Source organism: Alosa alosa, chromosome 2 (assembly GCF_017589495.1).
Source record: "Alosa alosa isolate M-15738 ecotype Scorff River chromosome 2, AALO_Geno_1.1, whole genome shotgun sequence".
Lineage (NCBI taxonomy): Eukaryota > Metazoa > Chordata > Actinopteri > Clupeiformes > Clupeidae > Alosa > Alosa alosa.
In genome coordinates, this window is record NC_063190.1 from 12250189 (window position 1) to 12275769 (window position 25581).

The 25581-nt window shown below is 39.5% G+C and overlaps 1 protein-coding gene across 6 annotated transcripts in view; it reads right to left on the minus strand.

Moving 5' to 3' along the window:
* Window positions 1-25581, minus strand: part of ntm (neurotrimin) — a 223231-nt gene that overhangs the window by 44400 nt on the left and 153250 nt on the right. For all 6 annotated transcript variants that reach the window (XM_048237413.1, XM_048237411.1, XM_048237408.1 and 3 more), the window contains one exon: window positions 1236-1468. In XM_048237413.1, the coding sequence (XP_048093370.1) occupies window positions 1236-1468 (233 nt within the window). The remainder of the gene's footprint in view (window positions 1-1235; window positions 1469-25581) is intronic.

Consider the following 25581-nt stretch of genomic DNA (forward strand, 5'->3'; position numbering starts at 1 on the left):
TTCTGAAGAGTTGTGCGCCGCTCCGCTCCGTACACTCCACGACCCAGTGTGGGCTGCTGAGGTCAGCGACCAAAAGCTACCGAGAAAATGAAAGCCCTCAATAACACTAACAAACGGCTGTCCTTATAATTAAAAATGGATTTTTTTTTGTGTGTGTGCCTGTGTGTGTGTGTGTGTGTATGTGTGCGTGTGTGTGTGTATGTGTGCGTGTGTGTGTGTGTGTGTCCGCCCGTGTGTGTCCGCCTGTGTGTGTGTGTGTGTGTGTCTGTGTGTTTGTGTGTTTGTGTGTGCCTGTCTCTGTGTCTGTAAAAAAAGAGAACTGGGGCTTTCATGAACTTCTATTCGATGTACAATATATCTACGGTTGGAGATGTTATGCCTCAATGCATCAGTGCTCAGCAGTGACATCGCCATCAATCAGCTTAATAGGGGATCTGGTGATTAGGAAACACTGCATCTCAGAGGTGTAATGCAGTTGATCAGCATTAATTGCTTAATTATCCACTTCATTTAGACATATGACAATGCAACGCAATAACTAGGTTCACCAAGATTAACGGGGCCGATAGATAGGCAAACTCTTATCAGGCCAACGCTTTATGGATCACAGCATGTGAAAACGCTGTATGAAATACCAACACAAACAGATCAACAACATAGCAAGATAATGCAATGGTAGTCGTGATGAAGTAATCAGTCGCCATGTGTGAATTAATTCAAGCTGCTGTACTTTTAACGTTTTTTAGTTCATAGTTGAATTTTATTTCCTAATCTTACATAGCGGAATGTACTTGTTGAATATGACTCTGATTGGTTAAACACACATGGCACGTTTCCAGGGAGAACATGCATACTTCACTGAACATGAAATATTTTATTTTATAAAGTAGTTATTTCATGAAGTATAGATTCCCAGTAACACGGTGGACAAAGCAGGCTGATGATATGTTGAACACAGTGGGACTAGTCGAGTTGATAATATGGTTAAGAGGATTCTTCAGTGTGAGATTACTCCATTCACAGCTGTAGCATAAACTTGTCTCCTTACACCCATATTGATTTCCCTTTACAAATGCCTTTATAAATGCCTTTTATTGCCCATGAGATCTCTCTCTCTGTCTATCTCTCTCTCTCTCACACACACACACACACACACACACACACACACACACACACACACACACACACACACACACACACAGGAGAGGGAGAAAGGAAGAAGAACTACTCCTTACCTTGCACAATGACGTGAACTGATGTTGTTGTAGCCCTGCTGCGCGTCTGCACGGCACATATGTACTGGCCTTCGTCTGTCATGTCCACATTCTCGATCTTTATTGTGAACTCGTCCTGGTTAAGAGTGACCAGACTGACCCGTGGGTCCACGGACCACTTGTCCTCCCCGGCGTACATTATACTCGATCTGTTCAGCCATGCCGAGTGTGTCACCACGTCTCCCTGCGAGCAACTGGGTGAAGAAGAGAAGGCATACATATGGATTAGCATTCACTTTACTCACATGTGTGTGTGTGTGTGTGTGTGTGTGTGTGTGTGTGTGTGTGAGTGTGTAAGAGTTTGCTTGTCTGTAGGGGGTTGTAACAGAGAGATAAATAAAATACACAATGTGTGTGTGTGTGTGTGTGTGTGTGTGTGTGTGTGTGTGTGTGTGTGTGTGTGTGTGCGTGGTGGAGGTTCCCTAAGATGCAGTCAGTCATCTGATGTTTTACATAATTGTAAATCTGATTTTTTTATATTATATCAATTGGATACATTTTGACCCTGAGGGCATAATTTACTGAAGGCAAAAGCTATACTACATGTACTCTATGTAGTAGCCATAGCCAAAAAGCTTTTTAAAGAAAACAAAAGTTAGCTTCGTCCAACATTAAATTCCTTTGTAACGTAGCTCAAACGATGCAAAACATTCTCAACACCATCCCCTCTGTGTACTGTACACTGCCAGCCCATTGATTAGAGAGATGCATTAAATATTAGGAGTAAGCATTTTATAGTAATATTGCATCATGTTGACAGCCGCTTTATGACCCCACCTCCTATGAATATATTCATGAGAAGTTGGCCTTCTTCATTTTACATTTCTATCCATTTTTATATCACATATTCACATCTCAGGGAACCCCATTCATTTGTATGCTCGACACCAAACACACAAGAACGCCAAACCTCATTTCTGCTTGCCTATATCTGTGGCAATGACACCTACAAGAGCCAAATGGGTTCAGTGAAATAGGCTGGATGGGCTTGTCAATGCAGGCTGCCGAGATGGGAGACCCCTGTTTCATTTGTGGACAGATCATAAATGCACTGGCCGGCCACCTGCGCACCTCTTGCCTCAGCAGTCAAGCATTCATGCAGGGCAGAGCTTTAACCCAACCGTGGGTAGTTTGCTGCTTTGGAATCTTGCTGTACTGTTTGTGAAACACCAGAAGGATTTTAACTAGATTGATGAAAGAACACATCTGCACTCCTTCAAAAAGTGAACTCCCCAGAAATATTTATTTATTGCTGTTAATGTTGCAGTGCATGCATTTACAATTAGGACTGCTTTGGTTTTTCCACAGATGAAATAACCCTAAAGGGTGAATAAATGTAGTAGAATCATTGAATAAGTCACATCAAGGCGTAATATTTAAACCCAATACTATTTGGGTCTCTGTAATTATTAGTTCACTATTGACACACCGCTGGCTCACATACAGTACGTAGTCAAAACTGTGGTAACGCTTTATAATAACTACATACAATTCATCATTTTTTAAGCCTTTGTTACTTATTAGTTAATGGTTTGTTCATCATTAGTAATTTCTTGTTCAGACATAATTTATCATCAGTAAAGCATTTGTTCACACAATTATAAATGGTTTGTTCATTGTGAATAAGCCTATCCAAAAAAATTGGTTTGTAATTACATGATTTATACTTAATAAATATTTCTTAATAATTAAATACTTCCATTATTTAACAGTTGTTACATACACATGCACTAAGGATTAGGGTGAGGATGCATATTTTATAAACCACTTCCTAATACTATAATTCATGATTAACTCAGGAGTTACAAGTGGTTAGTTAATGATATTTTGTGAGCTTATCTAAAGTGAGGACTTTCTATGCCTTGCAACACATTTTCAAATGAGTTCATTCATTAATTTACCAGACAAGCTACGTACACATGTCAATTAAATTGAAGGCCATTGACACAACAGTGAAAGCCGGGTATCGAACCCCCAACTTTTCAGGCTACTCCATGCTAGTCCAGTTCCTTATCCACTACACTACCTTGGCCCAGATAGAAACACCTACAACTATGCAAGAGTTTCTGTTTTCTTCTACTACACACTGTTAAGCATTTATTCTGTAAACTATTATTAAATCATGTATTCTTCGTTTGTAAAGCATTATTCCACACAACGTTTACACACGATTACAAATGGTTTGTTGATAGTAAACACACATATCTACATTATATTTTTTAATTGACTGTTGTAATACCACTGGGCAGAGGTAGTGTAGTGGATAAGGAGCCAGGTTAGCAAGCAGTATCCAATAAAGTTGGGGGTTCAAGCCCCGGTGTCCACCAATGTGTCCTTGCCCTTTAATTTCATTGACATGTGTAAGTCGCTTTGGGTGAAAGTGTCTGCTAAATAAATAAATGCAAATGTAAACTTTATAACTCATTTGTAAATGTGTTGCAAGGCATAAGACGTCCTCACTTTAGATGAGCTCACAAAATATCATTAACTAACCACTTGTGACTCCTGAGTTAATCATGAATTATAGTATTAGGAAGTGGTTTATAAAATATGTATCCTCATCCTAACTAATCATTAGTGGATGTGTATGTAACAACTGTTAAATAATGGAAATATTACTTCATCAAAAACATATTATTGCATCATTTATTAAGTATTAACAATAATGTATAAACATATTTTAGATATAGGCTTATTAACTATAAACAAACCACTTATAACTGTGTGAACAAATGCTTTATTATCATCATCATTAACTAATATGTAACAAAGGTAATAATAAATGATGAATTGTGTGTAGTTATAATAAAGTGTTACCAAAATTGTTTGTGAGATCCACATCATATTAACTGGAAAAGCACAATTAAAGTCATGTAAAAAAAAAATATCATAACCTTGGTTCAGAAAAAAACAAGTTGAGAAAACCTCTCCCTGACTTAAACTGAACAGCACCATAGCTAAGATGGGGGCACATCCCAAGGACTTGAATTGCATAAGGGATGGGTATGAGGGGCTGTTGTCCTCCTCAACTTCAGTACTATGTGACTCCTTAACAGACATAATGGAATGCATTCCACCATTATGGTCACTTCTCACAATACAACACAAATATCAGCTTGGAAACTAATCTTGTTTTGAGTGGCTATGGATGGCGTCAGAGAGTGATTTTTGTTTTCTCCACTTCCTGTGAGAAATTCATTGGCGCGAATCAGGTATTCATCAAGTGCCCTTAGCCACTCTGACAAATGTGAGCCATGGTGAATGGAGCCAAGAGACTGCTCAAGGATTTGTTGACTTGTTGAACAGACAAACAAACAAAGACAAACTGCTGTGAAAAAAATACCCTAAAAGAAAAAATGTGCAAGGCTGCAATAGGGGTATTGTGCAATGTACACAAGTCTCAAGGGTATTCTAGCCCGATGATGGGGGTGGGGGATGCAAATTGAGAAAAAAACAATTTCCTTGCAATTTCCCTGTAATTGAGCCATGCTACTTAAACGCAAGATGTTAAGCAAAAGGGCAGCGGCCCAGACCAATATTCTTGTAGTCAGGCTAAAACAAGTTGCTGCTTAGAATTACAATGATGGCTAGTCTGGCTAAAGGAATGAATAATGTGCTTGAAAAAACACCATATGGAGGTGCCTGCTAAATTTTACATAAGCTAATTAATATTATTACATCTGGAAGAGTGGGAGTAGACTTTGTCACAGTTAAGCTTTTAGTTTCTCCTAGCTTTGGAAGTGCAGCAGAACACATTGTCACTGAGAAAAAAAATCAACAGGATTACTTTTTGAGATGACTGTATCACAGCAGGAAGCTGTGTAAACTGCAGGTCTACAATTTACTTAGAGACAAGTTCACTTATATTTCTATTCTCAGAGCATCCAATAAGTCCGATTACAGGTTGCAGTCTAGAGCAACCTTGCCAGACAGACACCCGCTGCTTTCTAGAAAGCTTTTTAGATGGGTCTCGCAACTTGTCGACAAAAGACTACACTGATGCTCTGAGAAAGTGATACTGATGAGAGTACAGCAAGCCCCAACAAGCCCAAGCCAGAGCCAAAAAAACAAGCCCAAACTCACTTGTCCTATATCCACATCAACCCTACAGTATACCACTCACTCACTGCAATGCAGAGCATATAACAATTTTCTTCATGCTGACTAGCCTACCAACAAGTAAGCTTAATTCAAAGTAGGTTAGAAGAAGCAAAGGCTAAGACACTGTTCACACATGTAAGAGTGTTTTATTTTAAAATAATTTCTCTCTTTTTAGAACAAAGCTCTCACAAGATCTTACTTTTGCCATTTCAGGCTTGTTCCATTTCAGGCTTGTTCCAAAGACATTTCAGTGTCTGAGATACAAATAAATTATTATATAAGTGGGAAATATTGTAAGAGAGCTTTCAGTATGTTTGCATCTTAATACAGTATATTCATGCCACTCTTGCCTGATCAAAATAAAAGCACTTTCAGATGTCTAAAGGCCTATTAATGAAAATCAAACACAATTTAGGGGAGAACACAAATTCTCTCAAATTCTAATTTAGTGGGCAAACATTTCTGTTTGTGTGAATGTTCAAATCCTGCTTTGCTGTATGTGTGTGTGTGTGTGTGTGTGTGATTTAATGTTGTTTACAACTGTCTATGGCACTGTGTTCCATTTGATCTTAAGAAGATTCAATTTTCAGACTACCCAGTCACTGCAAAGGCATACTATAAAATAATCTACAGTATTCAACATAACTGCCACCCTTCCCTGACTATATAGCATTCAATAACTTTGATTTACCAATCTTCTCCTTCAATGGATGAAATAAAAAAATACTGTAAAACCCATCCTGTGTAATTCCTAGTTCTTTAACTTGCTCATCACCCTGGAGGACAAGTAGCAGTATAAATAACAGAGTTCTACTGAGGACAGTGTTCCCTCCACTCAGCACATCTCATTTTGTTCAGTCGGAGTGCAGCTCCCCAACATTGGGTGCAGATGACGTTGACACAGAAAAAAAAGTTTCAAATCAAAAGTGAGAAAAAGGGAACTGTATTCCAGGCCTCTTGCAGTGCAAGACACTAGGAGAAGGCATCAGGACCTGAGCGACTACTCTTAGTCTTCAGCAAAATTGGCTAGATGAACAATGAATCATGGCATGATTACTGACATAGTGCAGCTCACCACCACCACAATTTGTTTTCATTTTAATGATTTTAATGGAGTGCCCCTTGACTGCTCTGATAAGACAACAAAATATCCTGAAGCATGTTTTATCTGCAGTTTAATAAAGCTTGATTAATGAATGCATGAAATACATTTATTGCTCATTCTTTTCATTATTATTGTAATGTGAACAAATTGGACCAAATATTGTGAAACAATGAAATCTGTCCCTTTTTGTGTGAATACAGAATTCTTCTCCGCACCGAAACACATGTAAACCATAAAGGCAAACACCACAGTATGACGTGGTTCAGAAAGATGCTGGATCTTCAAGTTAATCTTACTGAGTAGACCTACTGATGGAGCCACTTATTGCCCTTCATAGCAGATGCTGTCCGTAGGCATCTCTCCTGTCCAGTGTAGACTGCGGAAAGCCAAGAGATTTTTTTTCACGGTGCTTTAACCACCCTCGGTTATCTCGCAAAGCATTCGGTCTATGGCTTGTAGGGCAATCTCTCAACTTTCACCGAGTTAGACTGAGAAGCGGCTCGGCTGACAACATGCATTCTCTCCGCTCATTCTTCCACACACGTTTCCTCAAGCAAAATTGGCAGAGATCAGACTGTGATGGGCAAAGCCTTTGCATTATATAAACTCCTTTTGTGATAAGTCTGCATGCAAAAGTACTGGTATATTTTCATGAATGCACCAGCAAAGCTGCAATGTGTGTGTGTGTGTGTGTGTGTGTTGCGCAAAATTGTTGGCACAAGTAAGTGAGTAAACTGTCCATCCTGGTAGTCATCTGATGAAATCTCTTGCCAAAGCTTAAGTGGTGCTAGATACAGTCTCCATGTGATAGCATAATAGCTACACAGCCTGCCCCATGTCTTAGAGTGTGTGTGTGTGCCTTTCTCTGACAGGTGGACTACTGTGTGTGTGTGTGTGTGTGTGTGTGTGTGTGTGCCTGTCTGTCTGCCTACCTCTCTCTGTCTCTCTGTGCGTGTGTTGGACTGTGTCATTACAAGTCTAATTTTAAGAATCAGCCACCTCAAAAATCGGCAATTAATGGGTAACATTTTGTTGAATTGACATTTCAGAGACTCTTGACACTGTTGGTAAATTATCAAAATGTCAAAAGCTACTACTGTTGTGGATTAAATACAGACTCTCAAGGGAGGGTAATTGTTTTACCAAGTAGAATCATTTTAAGTGGAGGAAAGTGTGTTATGGATTCAAGTGTGTTGTGTGAACCTCATTAGGGTTCATGGTATCATGAACTCCATGAAATACCTGGGCGTTTTAAATCACAATTTGGATGCCTCTGCCAAAACACTAAAAGTGGGTCATGATTGGATCCTCCGGCAGGCCAAAATGTATGTCCAGATCAATGCAACAATAGCTTACTGAACATAAAATCACGTTTCTGCCATGGTTATCTCAGTTACTCCTAGAAAAAACAGTTGGGTGAGCTTAAAGATGAGCGAAAATATTTTTTTCCCCCTTGGCTTTGCTGAATAAGACTGGTGAATGTCCACAAAGCTGCCATGAACTGCATGGTTGCTTCTTGGTTGCTTCATGGTTGCTTCTTATACAAATCTCGGACTTTGAAATGACCATGGATGGGCAGATCTAAACAAAGACAGACTGTGAGACAAACTGCCCGACTACATGAATTCCAAAGTGACTTACATTTTATAGATTACATTTTAGGTACACTATGCAAGATTTTTACCTTAATATAACCTTTACAACGCCATTTTGACGGTAAACAAACTTGTAATAGGTGAATCGTTCACCTAGCATAGCTATACAGCATAGACGTGGAGAGTTGTTACCGAGAAAACCAGCCATGCAACTTCAAGAACGACGGCCCGACAAATCTCGTGAGAATTGTGAAACATTACCTTGTCAGTAGATATAGCTCTTTGTAGATAGTTTTTGCCTGTTGTTAATCCTTTACCTCCACAACAAAAACATTTTCATTATGTACAGGGGGTACAAGTCATGAGAAGTTTGCTAACAGCAGAGTAAAATATAAATGTATTGCGACTCTAGAGGGACAGTTGCCAAAAAATACCTAAACCTACATAGTGTATCTTTAAATTCCCAAACAATGTGGCATTAAAGCAATTTACAGCTGCCTGACATGCAATTAAATAGATGCTATGACAACTTCAAATACTAGTCACTGACTTTCTAAAGGACACCATAATCAATGAACATAATTTGACTCCCTCCAACTCATCCCTGAAGCTAAACGATGAAGATCAAATGTTAATAGTGTAGAAAGCATTGTGTGTCATATTGGAACAGAGGAACCAGAAAATTAACAAATTGATTCCAATGCAGTGAGATCAAATTATTTAAATGCTTGACTGAAACATGTCTCTTCCATTTGCCTTCATGCTCTGACATGTTCCAACATCTGTTTACGGTGGACAGATTGTAATTGGGTTATAATTGTACACTAAAAAAGCATGAAAGGCACCTTGTTAATACCTAACTGCAGAGGGACATACCATTATGGGACATAAGAAGGCGAAACTATCAGGCAATTAATGAAACAATTAAGTAATCGCCTGGATTTGTGCAGCCCAAAATTCAGCGTGAACAGACCTGTCTGAGGCATGTTTCCCTCTGATTCACATTCACACTCGGGGCAGCAGTCGGATTATGTCTCGGTTGAAATCACCTTGGCTTTTTGAAGTGGAGTCACACAAACGAAGGTGCCCTTTACAAATAATACCCATTAGGATTCTGGAGTCATGGATCAGTGGCGAGTAGAGGAGGAGGAGAAGTAGGAGGAAGAGGTGGGCGAAGGTGGCGAAACTCAGCTGATGTTCACCAAAACCTAAAGTGCTCCGGTGATGCCACTCAGGCATTAGGGCCAATTAAAGATTGGGCTCTTTTCATATATTTTACACATTCTTACCATTCACACACACACACACTAGTGATGGGGACGAGACCGCCTATGCCGAGTCCGAGTCAAGACCGAGTCTTTGAAGGGTCGAGACCGAGTCTGTTGGTTTTCAAATACAGTCGAGTCCGAGTCAAGACCGAGTCTTTTAGGAAGCAAGTCCGAGTCGAGACCGAGTCGAGACCAAGACCATAAAAAAAGTTTTAATATTCATAATTTAATATCACCCCAGTTAATAATCAACAGTTAGGCCTACAGACTAAGCTAGATTGGGAATTGTTTAGAGGAGCAGTCTTAACGTCTTAATATGAACTATGCTGACCTACAGACACTCACCGGCAGCAAAGCCATAGAGATATATAAACGGCTCTGACGGCAGTATCTTTGCATTGCACCATGGGATGTCATTTTCAAATAATGCCGGTCAACATTGCATTTTATTATTGTTGTTATGTGTTGTCTGTTTTTTTATATGAACATAAAAAATGCGTTGGTCTCGAGGACTCGGTCTGAAATTACGAGTCCTTCTCCTCCCACTGTGGTCCGAGACCGAGTCAAGACCGAGTCTTTGAAGGAACGAGTCCGAGACGAGACCGAGAAAGCAGAAATAGGTCTCGAGACCGGACTCGAGTACTACATCACTAACACACACACACACACACACACACACACACACACACACACACACACACACACAAACACACACGATCAACTGAAACCAATGTAGAAAATGCATATTTGTGTACCTAAGATAATAAGCAAATGACTCTTTTCTTCACCATGCTTCCATGCTTCAGACAGTATGGTGCACACAGTGGCTAATCTCTCCTGTGTGCTCTATGCATGCACAGGATGGCACATGCAGAAAGAGCAACTATAACACAAACTGTATCGAAAACAAATAAGCAAGCAGTTTACATTACAAGATGAGATTAACACCATACATCAGCTCGCGGCTCTTTAATCTCCATTGTCCTCTGGTTGGCGTAAGCAACAGACATGGCAAAGGGTAAGTGGCTGCTTGGGTCTAATAGCCTCACGGTCCTATAAATAACAGCCTCTGTTTCCTCTTCATCGATCAAAGACTGGCTGTAGGATGCCAGGGTATGGACTGACCCGCCTCCATGCCTGGACGCTTGGCTGGCTGGCTGTCTGCCTGCTTGCTGGCTTGCCTCGTGCCATGCATGATCTATCAAACTCGTCTGTGCATTTCAGAAATGACACAATCTAATTGGTTGGCGAGAGAGGCCCATGGCACTTCCCCTGGGTGAGGATTCACACCCAGCTATGGTAAGCCAGACATGCCAAACAGTGCCAGTACCATGCCGCGTCCACACCATCTTTACCCTACCAACAAGTGCACGGCTAGGGATATAACGGTATGAAAATTTAACCTCACGGTTATAGTGACCAAAATTATCACGGTTTTCGGTATTATCACGGTGTTGTATACAAGTGTGTTCAATCTGTTCAGAAAGTACTGATAGGCCTACACAAGCTGAAATAGTTTCAAAAAATGTCCATTTCACTTTTTTCTTGGTCATGTTTAATTGGCTATGTGCTTATAGCTTAACTTACCCTACAATAACTTTTTAGGAGGAGTTTGCTATTTCTGTTATTTGGATCCAATGAGTGAGACCAAAGTAAGTGTTTGAAATAAAACTTTAGGCTACTGTATTCTCCTGATAACGTGAGTGGAATGGATTTAATGTGGACGCAAACATAAAAAGACGCAGAGTGGCTACATGATACAGTACACGTTTTGCGGTGAAAATGTTACGCCTTTTAAAATCAGGTGTAGCCTAATCCGAATCGCAGTTAAAACCATCGATTAGACAACAGAATCAGTAGGGTACCAGTTTTGTTTCATTGTACCAGGCCTACTGTATGTCAAAAGCAGGCTTGGATGAAGCTGGGAAGGATTAAACACACGATTTCCACACCGTGGTAATCAACCCTGATAATCATGATATTTGAAAAGAAAACGGTAATTTTTATCGTCAAATTTTTTATTGCGGTTTACCATTATACCGGTAATCGTTACATCCCTATGCACGGCATATACTGTACGTCCTGGATATAACAAAATGTGTGGTGTTATGATTAGTGTACAGTATCTGCTACAAACCCTTGTCTGTGTGTGTATGTGTATGTGTATACTTTGTTTGAGTTCAGCATCCAGTAATGTTTACGGTCTGGGTGTATCAGGTGCCTTATCTCCAGACGGTCCAGCCATCCCCTTAACAACCCCCCCCCCCCAGATAGAGCTGACGCCACCCCTCACCGCTGGGATCAGTATCAGGGTCAACGAGAAGATTTAAAGTCTCCACCTCGCCTGCCATTCGTCTGGCACATAGCCATTAGTGCTAGACCTGGGCGGAGATTGAAACATGCAGACCAAAAGTCGCACAAGCATCCAAGGACCACCCAACCCATTCTTAGTGTCAGGAAAGGGACTACCCTCAGCACAGCAAAGGCCTGAATGTAAAGTTGGAGGTGTCTGTGTGATTGTGTGAGTGTGTGTTCACGATGGCGTAAACAGGCAAAGGTCGTTTTATTGAAAGTGAGTGAATTGGGATGTCAGAATTACAGAATGTTCTTTTGTGCTCAGAGGTATCACAGCAGTAAATAAAGAACAGTTTCCATGGAACAGGCAGAGAGACTTCAAGTTTGGTGCACTGAAAGAAAAACACTACAGGCACTATAAAGAGTTCCAGTGAACTTAAATATATAAAAAATAGTATAATAGTGCACACATGATCCTTTTTTTACATTTGCAATCTTATTTTGGTTTATTCTATTGTGTTTTCAATGATAATCTTCTTTCTTACTACATGTCAGCATTACTTTGATGTCCCTGGGCCCTATCTTATGCCTGGCACATCGCAGCACCAGGTGGGATGCAGCATGTGTCATAGACCAAGGTAATTATTATCATCCCATACAGCACACACAATGTCTAAATATCAAAACAACTTGCGCCCCCATGAGTGTGTCCGTGAGAAAACGAAGTGTGGTCAGGCGCACTGATCGTACATTGCTGTTTTGGCTCCACTGACCAGGAAAACCTAGTCTAAAGTAAAAATCACTGTATTTCACTGCTATTTGGAGTGTACACTATCAATCTAGCTTATGATCTGCCTCAAGGCGAGACCCTAGCAACAAGTCCCTTGCATTGCAATGCAAAGACTGTGCTAGTGTGCTTGGCGGAATGTCCTTAGGACTTACTCACTCATTCCAGTGTTTTTTTCTTGTTATGTCATTGATTGTAACTTGTCAGTCAGTGCTGTGAAAGTGAATAACTAAGGCCCCTATCGTGCACGCGGCGCAAGGTGGTGCAAAGCGCGTTGCAAAGCTTATTCTTATCACTCTATAAAGTGTTGATTAATCGCACTTTATCACGTTTGATCACATAATCACGCTATCAAATTAGTGAATGTGGACTGGCCACGCCTTTAATGTCTATAAACTTTGTGCCTCTGACCATCCGTTTCTGATCGCCGAAATAGAGCCCTAAATTTCCTGGTGCCTACAAGCTCTTAAGGCCAGGCGATTGCAGAATGTGTGTATGCTCTTCTTATCACATAAACACCTGTTTCAGCAGAGTAAGCTTTGGTGGATTCCTTTTGCATACATGGTCGCATTTGTGCCAGCAGATTCCTTTTGCAGAGATGTACTCCCATGTCATTATGATAGCTACTGTACGTGCCATGGTTAAAGCGCCCCTGCATTTTAAAGGGAATAGGGGAAGGCACACTCATTGGTTTATTGGATGCTACGCCCCAAAACACACCCATGTTTAATTAAGAAAAATTAAGTACAACCCTTAAAATCATGCATGTGGCAAATTTATTCCACCATACAACTAGCAAAAGTGGATTTAGACCCACCCTAAATGCGCAAAACACATACACTTCAGACCACTTATTTTAGATTGTCAAAATAGGGCCCACTATTTTTCAGAGTGAACTTTCTGTCTTTGATTTCATATGAAAAGGATGAGTTTGAAGAGCAAGACATGTTTTTCAATTAATACCAAGGTTTTTGTCACTGCCAAAGTCTCTGTTTAACTTTTCTCTTATTTTCCTTTGAGTAAAAGTAATCAATTGGGAGTTGAATTATTTTCAAAAGAATTCCACTGAATGAATGAATGACTGACTGACTGTCGACATAACATATATAGTACGTGTTAGGGTTTTGTTCATTTTATAGCATATACGGAATGCCCCAAGATGTCATGGGAGTTCTTTGTTTTATTGAGGCAGAGGCCCATTTAATATCTGCTGGGAGCGGATGGGGCACCTCTGCCACTGAGACCTTTGTGTGTCATGACATGGTGCATGTGGTAGGGATGAGTGAAGGCAGAGAGGAGATTTGAGGAAAGATGAAAGGGCACCAGGTTGAAAAGGAGGGAAAATGGAAAATACTATTTAAAAGCCACTGAAGACTGGGGAGTAATTCAGTTTGCTCACGTCATTCAACTAGTAAAAAGCTTTTAGTATACCATTTTCTTTTCTTTAAAACTCATTCAACTAGTAAAAAAGCTTTTAGTATAGTGTTTCTTTTCTTGAAAACTCAGGGACACTCAGTCAGTTCAATGATCAGCCACTCAAACTTCAGTAATTCTATAATTCTATATACTATCTTATATTATCTCGTATTCTATATACTATCTTATTCATCTATATAGGGACACAATTCATACACACTGCCCTGTTTTTGCTTTGATATCTGCCCCTAGATATGAATGATTGCTATGGCAGAAGAACGACTCCAGAGAGAGACTCCTGTTTGCACAACATTTACATTCAGAAGAGAGAGCATCTTCTATGCACAATATTAACATTCATTAGAGGTCCACCTTCTGAGAGGGCCTGTTTAAACGAAAGTAGAGTAGCATAGATGGAAAGAAAGAATGAGAGAATGAAAGAGGAGAGAGAGGAAGAACAATGTAAGGAATATAGAAGAAATAAAGAATGCAAAGTACATATATGCCATTAATCCCCATGCACAACTTTTTTCATGCTAATACTCCCAGCAATATCATTCAAATTAGCAGCGGCATCTCATAAACTCCTATCTACCATATCAACAAGACCCACTCATGTACAACAAGTGCACTTTATCATAGGACACTGGCTACGTCCAGTTTCATTTGAGTCCATTTGGAAAAGAACACACTCCACAATATAACCACGAGTCTGTCCAGTCGGAGAGGGGTCACACAGGGTTCTGCCACCAGCAACTACACAGTTTCCTTTCTTGACCACAGAGAAGCACCGAGTGAGCTCACAGGGCATTGCCGCTGGCTTAACAGGACTTGCTGCTGGCTTCAATGAAGTCAGCACAGGTAGCCCACACGAGGCATTCAGTTGTATTCAAAGAGAACCTTTTGACTCCTAGTTTTGTACAAACAGTTGTTTACTCCTTGACCATGGGGCTAGACAGTCTTAGTCTATTGCAAGGCACAACGTCACAACTCTTATGTGAAAAAGCACAAATACGCAGCAGGTATCAAGCTCCGGCATACTCAATGGTCTCCTTCTGTATATACGCTGAAGCGCTAAATAATGTGCTCGTTTTTTTTAAATCATGTGCTGGTATCTACTAAATCATGCACTCGTTTAATAATTGTGTTCCTATGTTTTATTCACAGAATCTAGACCAGCACAACATACCAATTTGGGTTACTATACTCCACACATATAAAGTTCCTCTTGATCATTAAGTCAGAAGCAGTCATTGTAAATACACAAACAATACCTCTTTTCAAACGTAGTACGCTAAGGTAGACCACAAGCCACAACTTAATATTCACAAAATCGATAAGACTTGGAAAAATGACTCAATATTACAGTTTACTCAATAGACAGATATAAACATAAAATTGAACATGAGTTAAAGGGTTGCAAGATCCAATGTGTTCCTCAAACCAATGAACAAAATGGGACATTAACATAACGCCCCTTGAGAAAAAAAAAAGAAAAAAACTCTGGATGCACTTCCCACAGACACCAACGTAAACACTCTTTTTTCACAATAACTGCAGTGTCTCAGCTGACTCCGGCGACCCCATGGTAATTTCTTTCACCTTTCCCCTCTCTAATCAGCAGAAGATGATGGAAAAGTTGGCACCAGGAGATGAAGATGAAAGAGGCATTAAGGAAGCTGCAGAGAGCTGGTGGCATAATTGCCCATGGAAAATTTAAGACGGATTACGGAGGGGGGGAGTTTTGTGGACTCTAGATCAGACATTGCTGCCGTATTCGCTGTGATAATTGCAATTCCCATTGATGTATGAGCGCTGTCACTCCTATGCAGCCATACTTAAAACTTAGATGTAGTTTCATGCGCAACTTTTAAGAATACTACAATCAACCGTGGAGAGAATTATGTTCTTAATGGATCTGTGGATATAAATGAGTGAAGATGGGAGAATCTCCACATGTTCTAAAGTGGCCATAAGGAAGAAGACACATTTGGAAGTTGTCCCCTCTATTTTGGTGCTCTGGATTTTCTTTAAATTAATAGGTCATTCCATCTCTGCATGATTCAAGATTGAATAAATATCACTCTGTCTCAATAATCTATTCTGTAATACTCACTGCTAAACAGCAGGAAGGATATTGATAACAACAATAGACCAGACATAATTATCATCAGACAGCTGCCTGATTGCTTTTCATCCTAACTGTTGGTGATTGTGTGTACCAATGTTCTGGAACTGTGTAAGCACCTGATATTGATAACACCATAATATCAATATTATGCAGCTGGAATTACCCTGTGAAAATCAATCCGATGGAGTCACCAGGCTGTCCAGTGACCCCTGGACCTTTCTCTCTTATGATTTTCGATTTAGACTGGTCAAAAGAATATAAGTGCATGCCATTTTTTTAGAGAAATCGAACATGTTGGACTGCTCACTACTAATTTAAAATGTACAGTATTTTGTGTGTTTGTCTTGTTTTATTGTATTTTGGGTAACACTTTACGGTAAGGGTACATGAATTATCATGAATTCATGCACTAATTAATTCATGACTTATGTATTACTTAATTTCTTAATATCTCATAAATCATCAGGAATTCACATAAGTTCATAGTCTGTCATTTTTTTTTCTGTCATAGCACATCAACTAAAGCATTAGGTACGGTGGGCACATCATCATGAATCACGATTTATTAAACATGATCATGATTATTTCTGTTTCTGCCAAAAATGTGGTCATCACTGCTCAAATTCTGATTTGAACACAACACAATAATGACACACATGTCATTATTCAACACTTTAGTTAGGGGGCCACAGACATTATGAGCTCATGCGCAATTAACCTTAAATTTATGTAATCGTGATGATCATGCTTAAGAAATCATAAATCATAATGATGTACCCATCGTACCTAATGTCTTAGTTGATGTGTTGTTCAGACATGAGGTCATTAATGAGAGACTATGAACTCATGAAAATTCCTCATGATTCATAAGATATAAAGGAATTAAGTAATGCATAAATCATGAATTAATTCATGCATGAATTCATGATAATTCATGTACCCTTGTCCCTTAGCGTAAAGTGTTACCGTATTTTGTGTATAAAAGGGCACTTCCATGGCAAAGCTGCATCCAAACTGGCAGACCTGCAGAACTGAGCCCTTGTTGAAATTATTTCATAGTGATGAAATATTTGAGAGATCTGCATACACGAAAGAGGCTATCAAAGTGCAATGGCTACTGCCACCTTCATGATTTACAGTGCACAGGGAAGATGGCAATAACCAACATTACTGAATTGTGGAAATATATAGAGTATTATTTATTTGTTTTGAGGTACACCTTATGTGACAGTCTGACTGACTCTATCGTTAAGAAGAAATGGCAACATATGTAGTCCCATTTCTAAGACAGTGTGACTTTAGGTCTGTGCTTTCAATGGCTTCTCTCAACTTTTCAGACACGCTTGTATGATGGCCTCCAATTTGGATGCCATTCATTTGTTATGATAACTTGATTTTTCACTTCCTGCTCTCAACCACTTCTTGCAAAATAGTCAAAAGGTTTTGGAACATTTTCTTTTAGCCTATTAAAAATATAAACGTTTTTTTTTGTTTTTTCAATTCAGCAGAAAACTGGTCTTAGACTGGTGCCAGTGCCGGCCAAGATCTGGTGGGTTTTAAATTCGACCAAATCACTGCATCAGCTGATTAATGCAATTGCCACCACTTGAAGCAGTGTGGAGTGAGGAGCAGTGATGGGGGGTGGGTGGGGGGAGGGCAGTAAATTAGGCACCTTTCCTTCCTTGGCCTCGTGCCATGGACTGAGCTAATCTCCATTTCTCTGGCCTCTGCACCTGGACTGAGTTTCTGCTCCACTATCCTGGGACACAAGGCCAGCACATCATACCACTATTCAGGCTTCCCTCTCACAGGACTTACCCCAGGTTGTCTTTTCTATTGGCTGTCCTTGACCGGAATTCAAAAGCCCTTCATGAGAACATGAACCCTGGTCACCGCAGACAAGGATGATGTTCTGCAGTATGTACACGTCCATGACCGTGGTCTATTTTTAATTTAATTCACGACCAATTAAAGAGAGATGACATACTTTAATGTTTTTAAGACAAAAGCACACATACATCTATTTCATGCACAGAAGTAAGCATTTCTGCAGATTAATAGATATGCTTCTTAATCCTATGTGAGTCACTTTGGATAAAGGCATCTGCTGAATTCCCGTTACCTTTACCTTTCATCCCGTCAAATACTTCCAAAACATAGAAACAAAATGTTTCTCCATGCCTTCATGAGATCCTAAGATCTGAAACACAGCCATTCCAGAGACTGTGCCAATATCTGTGTAATGCTTTTAGTTATATGATTTATTCCATTATTTCTCTTTTTACAACTACTGCCACAACTACCCCTGTTGCCCTCAAATCTACAATTCCATTGGCTAATCAATAGGCTCTCTGTCTTTACAAATGATTGGTACAAGAAAAGGCCCTCCACTGGAAAACATCAATAGCTGCTGGGGTCTTAAACAGGTTCTCCTCCAGAGAAATAAAGCAATGACAGAAAGCCCCCTGTGCTGCTTAGACAGAATGAGTTATAGATTTCAGCAGCGTATGACAGCACACGGTTTTAGGGAAACACTTTCAACATTGCATGTGACCCCAGTTCACCCAAATATGTGTATATGGTTTTGTGTCTCCGTGTTTCTCAACATCTATGTATTCATTTGTAACTTTTGATGTCAAGAAACTTTCAATTTGCATCAAACAATATAATAGAGTACAGACAAATTAGACTTGCATGCATGCATGTTTGTTTATGTTAAACATGTTAATTTGCCACTGATCTGACCATCTTTCCATGACACACACACACATACACAGAAAGAGAGAAAGAGAGAGAGAGAGAGAGAGAGAGAGAGAGAGAAAGAGAAAGAAATACCCCAAACCAAACAGCTTTCTTCCACAGCAGCTCTGGGTCATATACTGTAATCGCTGAATGAGTTGATGAATGGCCCTTTTAAAGCTTTTAATGAGAATGCCCAGTCTCCACATGAATGTAGGTCAACACCTTGAAGTGTCTGTTCAGTGACTCCACTTTTTGTATTATTTTAGAAATTAGAATGGCCCTGCAGGACAAAATTGCGATAGCCCAGATAGCAGTTAGCAGGTTCTAGGTGAAGACAACAAAAGCTCCAATAAAGCAACATGATGGCGTAATTCTATGGGTAAAAAATATATGTTTAATAGAGTCCAGTAATCTTCATGACATTGCTCTGGACCAGTGCTAAAATTCTAATCAGGAAATGTCCATGGAATGTCATGGAACACCACCTGCCAACTCCAAAAACACAAAACACACCTTTAATTACTTTCTATATATTAAATGGCAAATGTGTAACAAAGTACCGGTAGGTTCAGGTCGAAATGCATATGCAAGTGGGTATAGTGGAGAGATTAAACAGCAATCAAATAGATGCAGCGGTTGCATGGTTGGTCCCCAAAGCATCATCAAGCATTGAATAGGCTCTTGATTCGCCCTTCACTCTCGCACAGCAGCTTGTTTGTTTGTGCCCCGTGTAGAGAAAAACAGCTGCACACCAAACGCTTCACAAATTTAACTGAAACAACAATTTATCAACAGAGACCTCCTTCACTTGTGCTCCCGACACAGAAATAGTAGCAGACTGGCGAATGTATGCGTCGTCTCGCAGATTCCTCAAGTGCCACACCATGCATCGCCACGCTAGTGCTGAGATTATCAGATCCATAACAGTAAACACACAAACAAAGCTGATGATATGCATGAAAATGAGTATCTCAGGCACTTTCTCCTACTCCCGCTCTCTCAACCAATTTCACAGAGGATCATGTCGACAAATGCTAATTCTACCCTTTAATTTTTTTCCGCACTTCGTTTCATCTGCTCTTAATAAGCTTGAAATTAGAAGAGACAGAACATATTGGTCTCATTATATAGGAAGCGATAAGGTCCCCTCCTTAATACAAAGAGAGGGGGAAAAAAGATAAGAGCGCACGGGAGGGATTTGCAATCCAGAAGTAAGATGCAGACGCTCAGGTCTACCAACTGTCTGTCTTTATGCCATGGCTCAATCAGAAATGTTTCCTCCTTGTCATGGGCAAGGAGTATTACAGGAGTCTCCCACCCACAACATGGTCCTCTTCACGTCCACCTGAAAGATCACACTGAATGGAGGGGAAGACAAGAGACGAGACGAAGATGATCACGTGTGAGTGACAGACTGACATGTAGCCTGGTCAAGTCTCGTCCGTGAATGTTCACAAATGAACGGGCATGTTTGGCCCTTAACTTTCTTTTTTTAAAGTGAGGTTGCTATGATTCCCTTTAAGACAGGTAAAGGTATTTGGTTGTACTGACTTGTGGGTTACTGAGTCACTTAAACTCTCCTCTGCAGAAGCTGTGGCATTTGTCTGAGTGATACTGAAGCTTCCAAGCGTGATATTAAAAGGGAAATGTGATCAAAAAATGGCTCTGCTTTCATCTACAGAAAAGGATGAGAGCGAAAGATTTGGATGTGTATTCATTTTGCAAGAAAAAATCTATCTTATCTAAACTGATGTTCAGCCCTGGTTTCTATTACTTCTGCAAAAATTGACACAAGGCCCCTGTTTGCTAAGTCACAGTAAACCTTCACACTGGGTCTCTTTCGATCTTGTGTTAAATTATTTTGTCTGGGGTTGTTTGGAACATCTTCAAGGTCTAACGTATTGTCTCAAATTGAAATTTAGCCTAACTTTCAAGTATGCTTTCTCATCTGCTGTTTCTGATTTGGTGGCCTTATGGATTAATGGATGTCAAATAAAGGCACATTCTTTAAGATTATTATACAACCCCAAAACAGAAAAGGTTGGGACGTTGTGTAAAAAGTGAATAAAAACAGAATGTAATAATCTGCAAATCTCTTAAACTCATATTTAGTTGCAAAAATGACACAGACAGCATATCAAAATGAATGTTGAAAATGACAAATTTGACTAGTTCATGGAAAATATATGTTAATTTGGAATTTGATACCAGCAACATGTTTCCAAAAAAGTTGGGACGGGGGTAACAAAATGCTGGAAAAGTTGTGTAATGATAAAGAAAACAAAAGGAAGAATGTTTCACAACTAATTAGGGTAACTGGCAACACAATTGTGTATGAAAAAGAGCATCCCAGAGAGGCAGGGTCTCTATAGAGGTAAAGATGTAGGGGTATTCATCACTCTGTGTAAACCTGTGTGCAGAAATTATGAAACAATGTAATTGTAATGCTAACATGAAATTGTGAAGTATTTGGGGAGTTCATCATCTACAGGACATAACATTATTAAAACTTTCAGAGAATTCAGAGAAATCTTTGCAAACAAGGGAAAGAGCTGAAAAAACAAATTGAATTGACCTGTCATTATATGGGCTCAGGAAAACCTCTGATAACCATTGTCTATGTGCACAGTTTGATACTCCGTTCAAAAACTGCAGTCAAAATTGTAACAGCCAAAATTGTATTGAGACATGATACAGAAAATACCACTGTCTTATGGACTGAGGTAACATGGAAAAAGGTCTCGTGGATAGACCAATCAAAATGTGCCATTCTTTTTGGAAATAATGGACTCATCTGGGCTAAAGAGGAGAGGGCCTATCCAACCTATCCAACTTGCTTTAGTGCTCAGTTCGAAACCCAACATCTATGACGGTGTGCAGGTGCATTAGAGACTACAGCATGGGCATCTTGCACATTTGGCAAAGCACAATCAATTCGGAATGATGTATCCAGGTTTTGAGCAACATATACTGCCATCCAGGCAATGTCTTTTTCAGGGAATACATGTACCTTGAATATTTCAAACAATCCCGAAAAACAAGACTGGAGATCGCACTTAAAAGGTAGACTTCAAAAAAACAAAAATATTATCAAATAGTGATGTATTAACCTCACCAGACTCCATACAGTGTAAGTACAAATGTTTCAGGTGACCCCATCCTCAGGAAAACAATACCAAAATTAATTCTGCACATATTTAAACAGTACTGTATTTCTCCATAGAGGAAGAGTCTAGGTGCTAAAATTGCCTCTCTGCAGTCCAGATTTGTCAAATTAGGTGCATAATGAATTGAAAAACATGACTAAGAATACCCCATACTGTTGAGCAACTGAAATCCAATATCAGGGAGTAATGGGGCAACATTTAATTCTTAAAACTCTAGCAACTGGTTTCCTCAGTTCAGAAACATTTGAGAATTTTGTTAAATGAAGAGGTGAAGCAGCACACTGGTAAACATTCCCTGTCCCAAATTTTTTTGAAACATGTTGCTGGCATCAAATTCAAAATGAACATATATTTTCCATGAAATAGTCCAAATATTCATTTTCAACATTTAATGTACTTTTTGCTGCTAAATATGGGTTTACGAGACTTGTAAATCACATTTTGTTTTTATTTGCATTTTACACAACGTCCCAACTTTTTCTGATTTGGGGTTGTACAATGCTAATAGAACGCTCCATTGATTTGAATGGGATTTCCCAATGCTCTACCGTCAAATATATTCATGTAATTAACACTGAAACATGTAGTTACTGCTGTCAGTGGCAACCGGTTTTGTGCTTCTGATTTACGTCTTCCATATCACTCCGCAAGTAGTCCGGTCACTTCTTGCAATGGAACTTCATTCAAAAGTGAAAGCAGATAGTTGATCAGCAGTGTTCTAAAGAATGTCAGCGTGTGTTGAACTATTTGTTTCTCAGCAAAAGCCACGATGAATCGGTAACAAATAAATGTAAAGAGACGTATAATGTGGAGTTTATTTTTTCATTTTGGCAAGTAGCCGTATAATAAGCAGGATAATGTATGGAGCGCTGGTCATTATCGGGAAAATAAGTCCCTTCAGGGTGAAGCAAGTCTAGTTCGCCCTGTCTGGACTTATTTTTCCGATAATGACCAACATTCCATACATGCATAGCATATGGCTACACACATACAATATGCTCCTATATGCAAAAACTGAACCTTAACCCATCAAACCAGACGGCATTCCTGGTCCGTCTTGGTAGGTGCCAACAGAAATGGTGACGAGATCTAATCAAATACATGCACATTTATACATATAAAAACGTATGAGGGTCAATATATTGCAACAACTTCTGTTTTGCCAAATTTCTGTTTGAAGTATTAAAATGATGGAGTGAAGGAATCTGAAATAATGATGTGCATTTCACATCAGAATTATACTTTTCATCATGTGGTACAGGCTGTGTGTCATTAAAATGCCACACAAGTTATTTTCCCAAGTAATGGAAACGGAACTGGTCACGATGAAAGCATGACCAGTAAGCCTGAATTATAACTGGGTTAATGAATGTGGTTCCAGGATTTGTCTGGGACAAAGCAGATCCCCACTCGTCCTGTAGATAGTACAAAGTACGATGAAATGAGAGGGGGGAAAACAACAACCCAATATTTGCCACTAATTAGCAAAAGACTGTTGACAAGACAAAAGAAATTGACAAGAAAACCTTTTAATGGTGAAGCTCTGTACATAATAATGACCTTTTTTTAACTCTGCAGCTCAGTAAATGCACTGAGGTGGAAAAGCTCATATTTGTTTAAGAGAACATCACAATTACAGGTGGTCATTACTCTTTGATTTCGTGTGCAGGGGCACACACAAAAAAGCACATCTGCTTCCTTCCCTCATCAAATAATTGTGAAACATTATGTTATTATTGGAGTGGCATTAATGGTAGGACTATTCATATTGGTACTGGTATTAGTAGTAGCCTGGTGTATTAGTGGTAGTATTAAAAGAGTTATCATACATTTATGACAGATTCTTTTTTTATTTTGGCTACTGCAGCATGGGAATCAAACACATTTTTCTTGCTGCTTGCATGCTTATTCACACTGCTAGATTTGATCTGAAGTCTCGGAGCCCACCTCCAGCTGAATTGGCTCTTTGTATTTTCTGTCAACCCCCAAAGAAAAGGCATAGCAGAAGCCTGTCACTGATGCTGAAGAGAGAGCCTTTCAGCCAAGCCGCGGAGGTCTGTTTGAATGGCACCTGACGCCATTTATATTTAAAGAGCAAATGTCTCTCACACAGCCGAGGTAATTCGGGGGTTTCTTGTTTGTCTTGTAATGACAGCTTGCCAGCTGACAAACCAATCCTGCTAACCTGAATGCTACCCTGCAGCAGAAATGCAGGTCAATGTAAAAAAAAAAAAAATACATATACATATATATATATATATATATATATATATATATATATATATATATATATATATATATATATATATATATATATAGTAGCCTACTGTGCAAAAGTGTTTGGCACCCATTAGATTTGTTGTTTAGCAATGTTATGATGACCATATATGTTTATTTCTTTATTAGAATTCAACAAGAAAATAGAGGGAATATAAAAAACAAAACAAAAAATGCATTTCTGGTTAAGGTTCTAGTCTAGTCTGACACATTGGTATCAGAAATGTGAAGGAGATGACGACACTTTGACAGAAGATCTCACTGAAAAGCTACAGCTGGAAGAGTTTGTTGCTCACCTGAAGTGGAAAATGTGTGGCCAAAAGTTTCTATTAAAAGAACCTTAATGGGGCAAGCTGACACTGTATTACCACCAATGAAGAAGGTCACAAAATGCTCTTAACACGGCAGCGTCAGTTTTAGGGTGAGCCACGGGTGTACCTTATTCAACAAAACAATGATGAAAGAAGGTGCCTGCTTGACAACCCCAGTGAAAGCCTACAAAGCTTGCTCTGTCATGTCGTTGATGTTTTTTTGCCCACAAAGGTTGCTTTTATTTTTTTTTTATGTTAAATAGGCTTAGCTGTTGATTGGCCACTGTGGGAAATTGCCTACCTATGGCACAAGGAACTGAACACCTCTCCTGTGTCTATCTGAAATGAATGCAAAGCTGATGATAGGCCTACACATGGCAACTCTTTGAGCAATGTTACTAGGCAACCACATAACTAGTCCCATGTGTTCTAATAGAGTACCGAAGCCATCACGTAGCGTTGCCAAGGCAGCAATTTCACTGGATCTACATGTAAACAAATCAATCTACCATTAGAAATCACCATAGCGGTGGTTTTCTTAATCTATTTCAATCATTTTACAACGTTTCTAAGACGTTAGTGTAACCGGGTCATGTTTGGAGTTTATCCTTTTTTCATTTCAGTTGCAAGTTTAATAGTGTATGTCTCCTTTAAATGCCAGAAAACTACAGTGACGTCAAGATGTAGTTCCCAAAGGGGTTTTTGTAGTGATTTCTGGGTAGATTCAGAGGAGCGGGAACGTTGTAAAGGAGACAAGGCTGCTGGCACGAATGCAGGAGAATAATCGTCGCCAATAGCGTGTGTAAGTTGCATGATTGTTAAAATAACGACAGAATACACATTTAGTAGTATGTAACTTCGTACTTTTTGAGAAATTAGTTAGTTTGCTAAAGGAGGCCTGTTGATTTAGATATGTGAATTAGCCTCGCCGTCCTGAAATGTGTGCTTGCAGATTTGTCCTTGGTCAATGCAATACTGTTTCGTTCATTATGAAAGGAAAGGTTGAATGACATTTAAGGTGTGCTAAGAAACTAAACGATGTTTTATTAAGGTCACTAAAAGCCACATTGTTTTATCTAGTTTTGAGACTATCCTGAGATCTGTATCCTGGT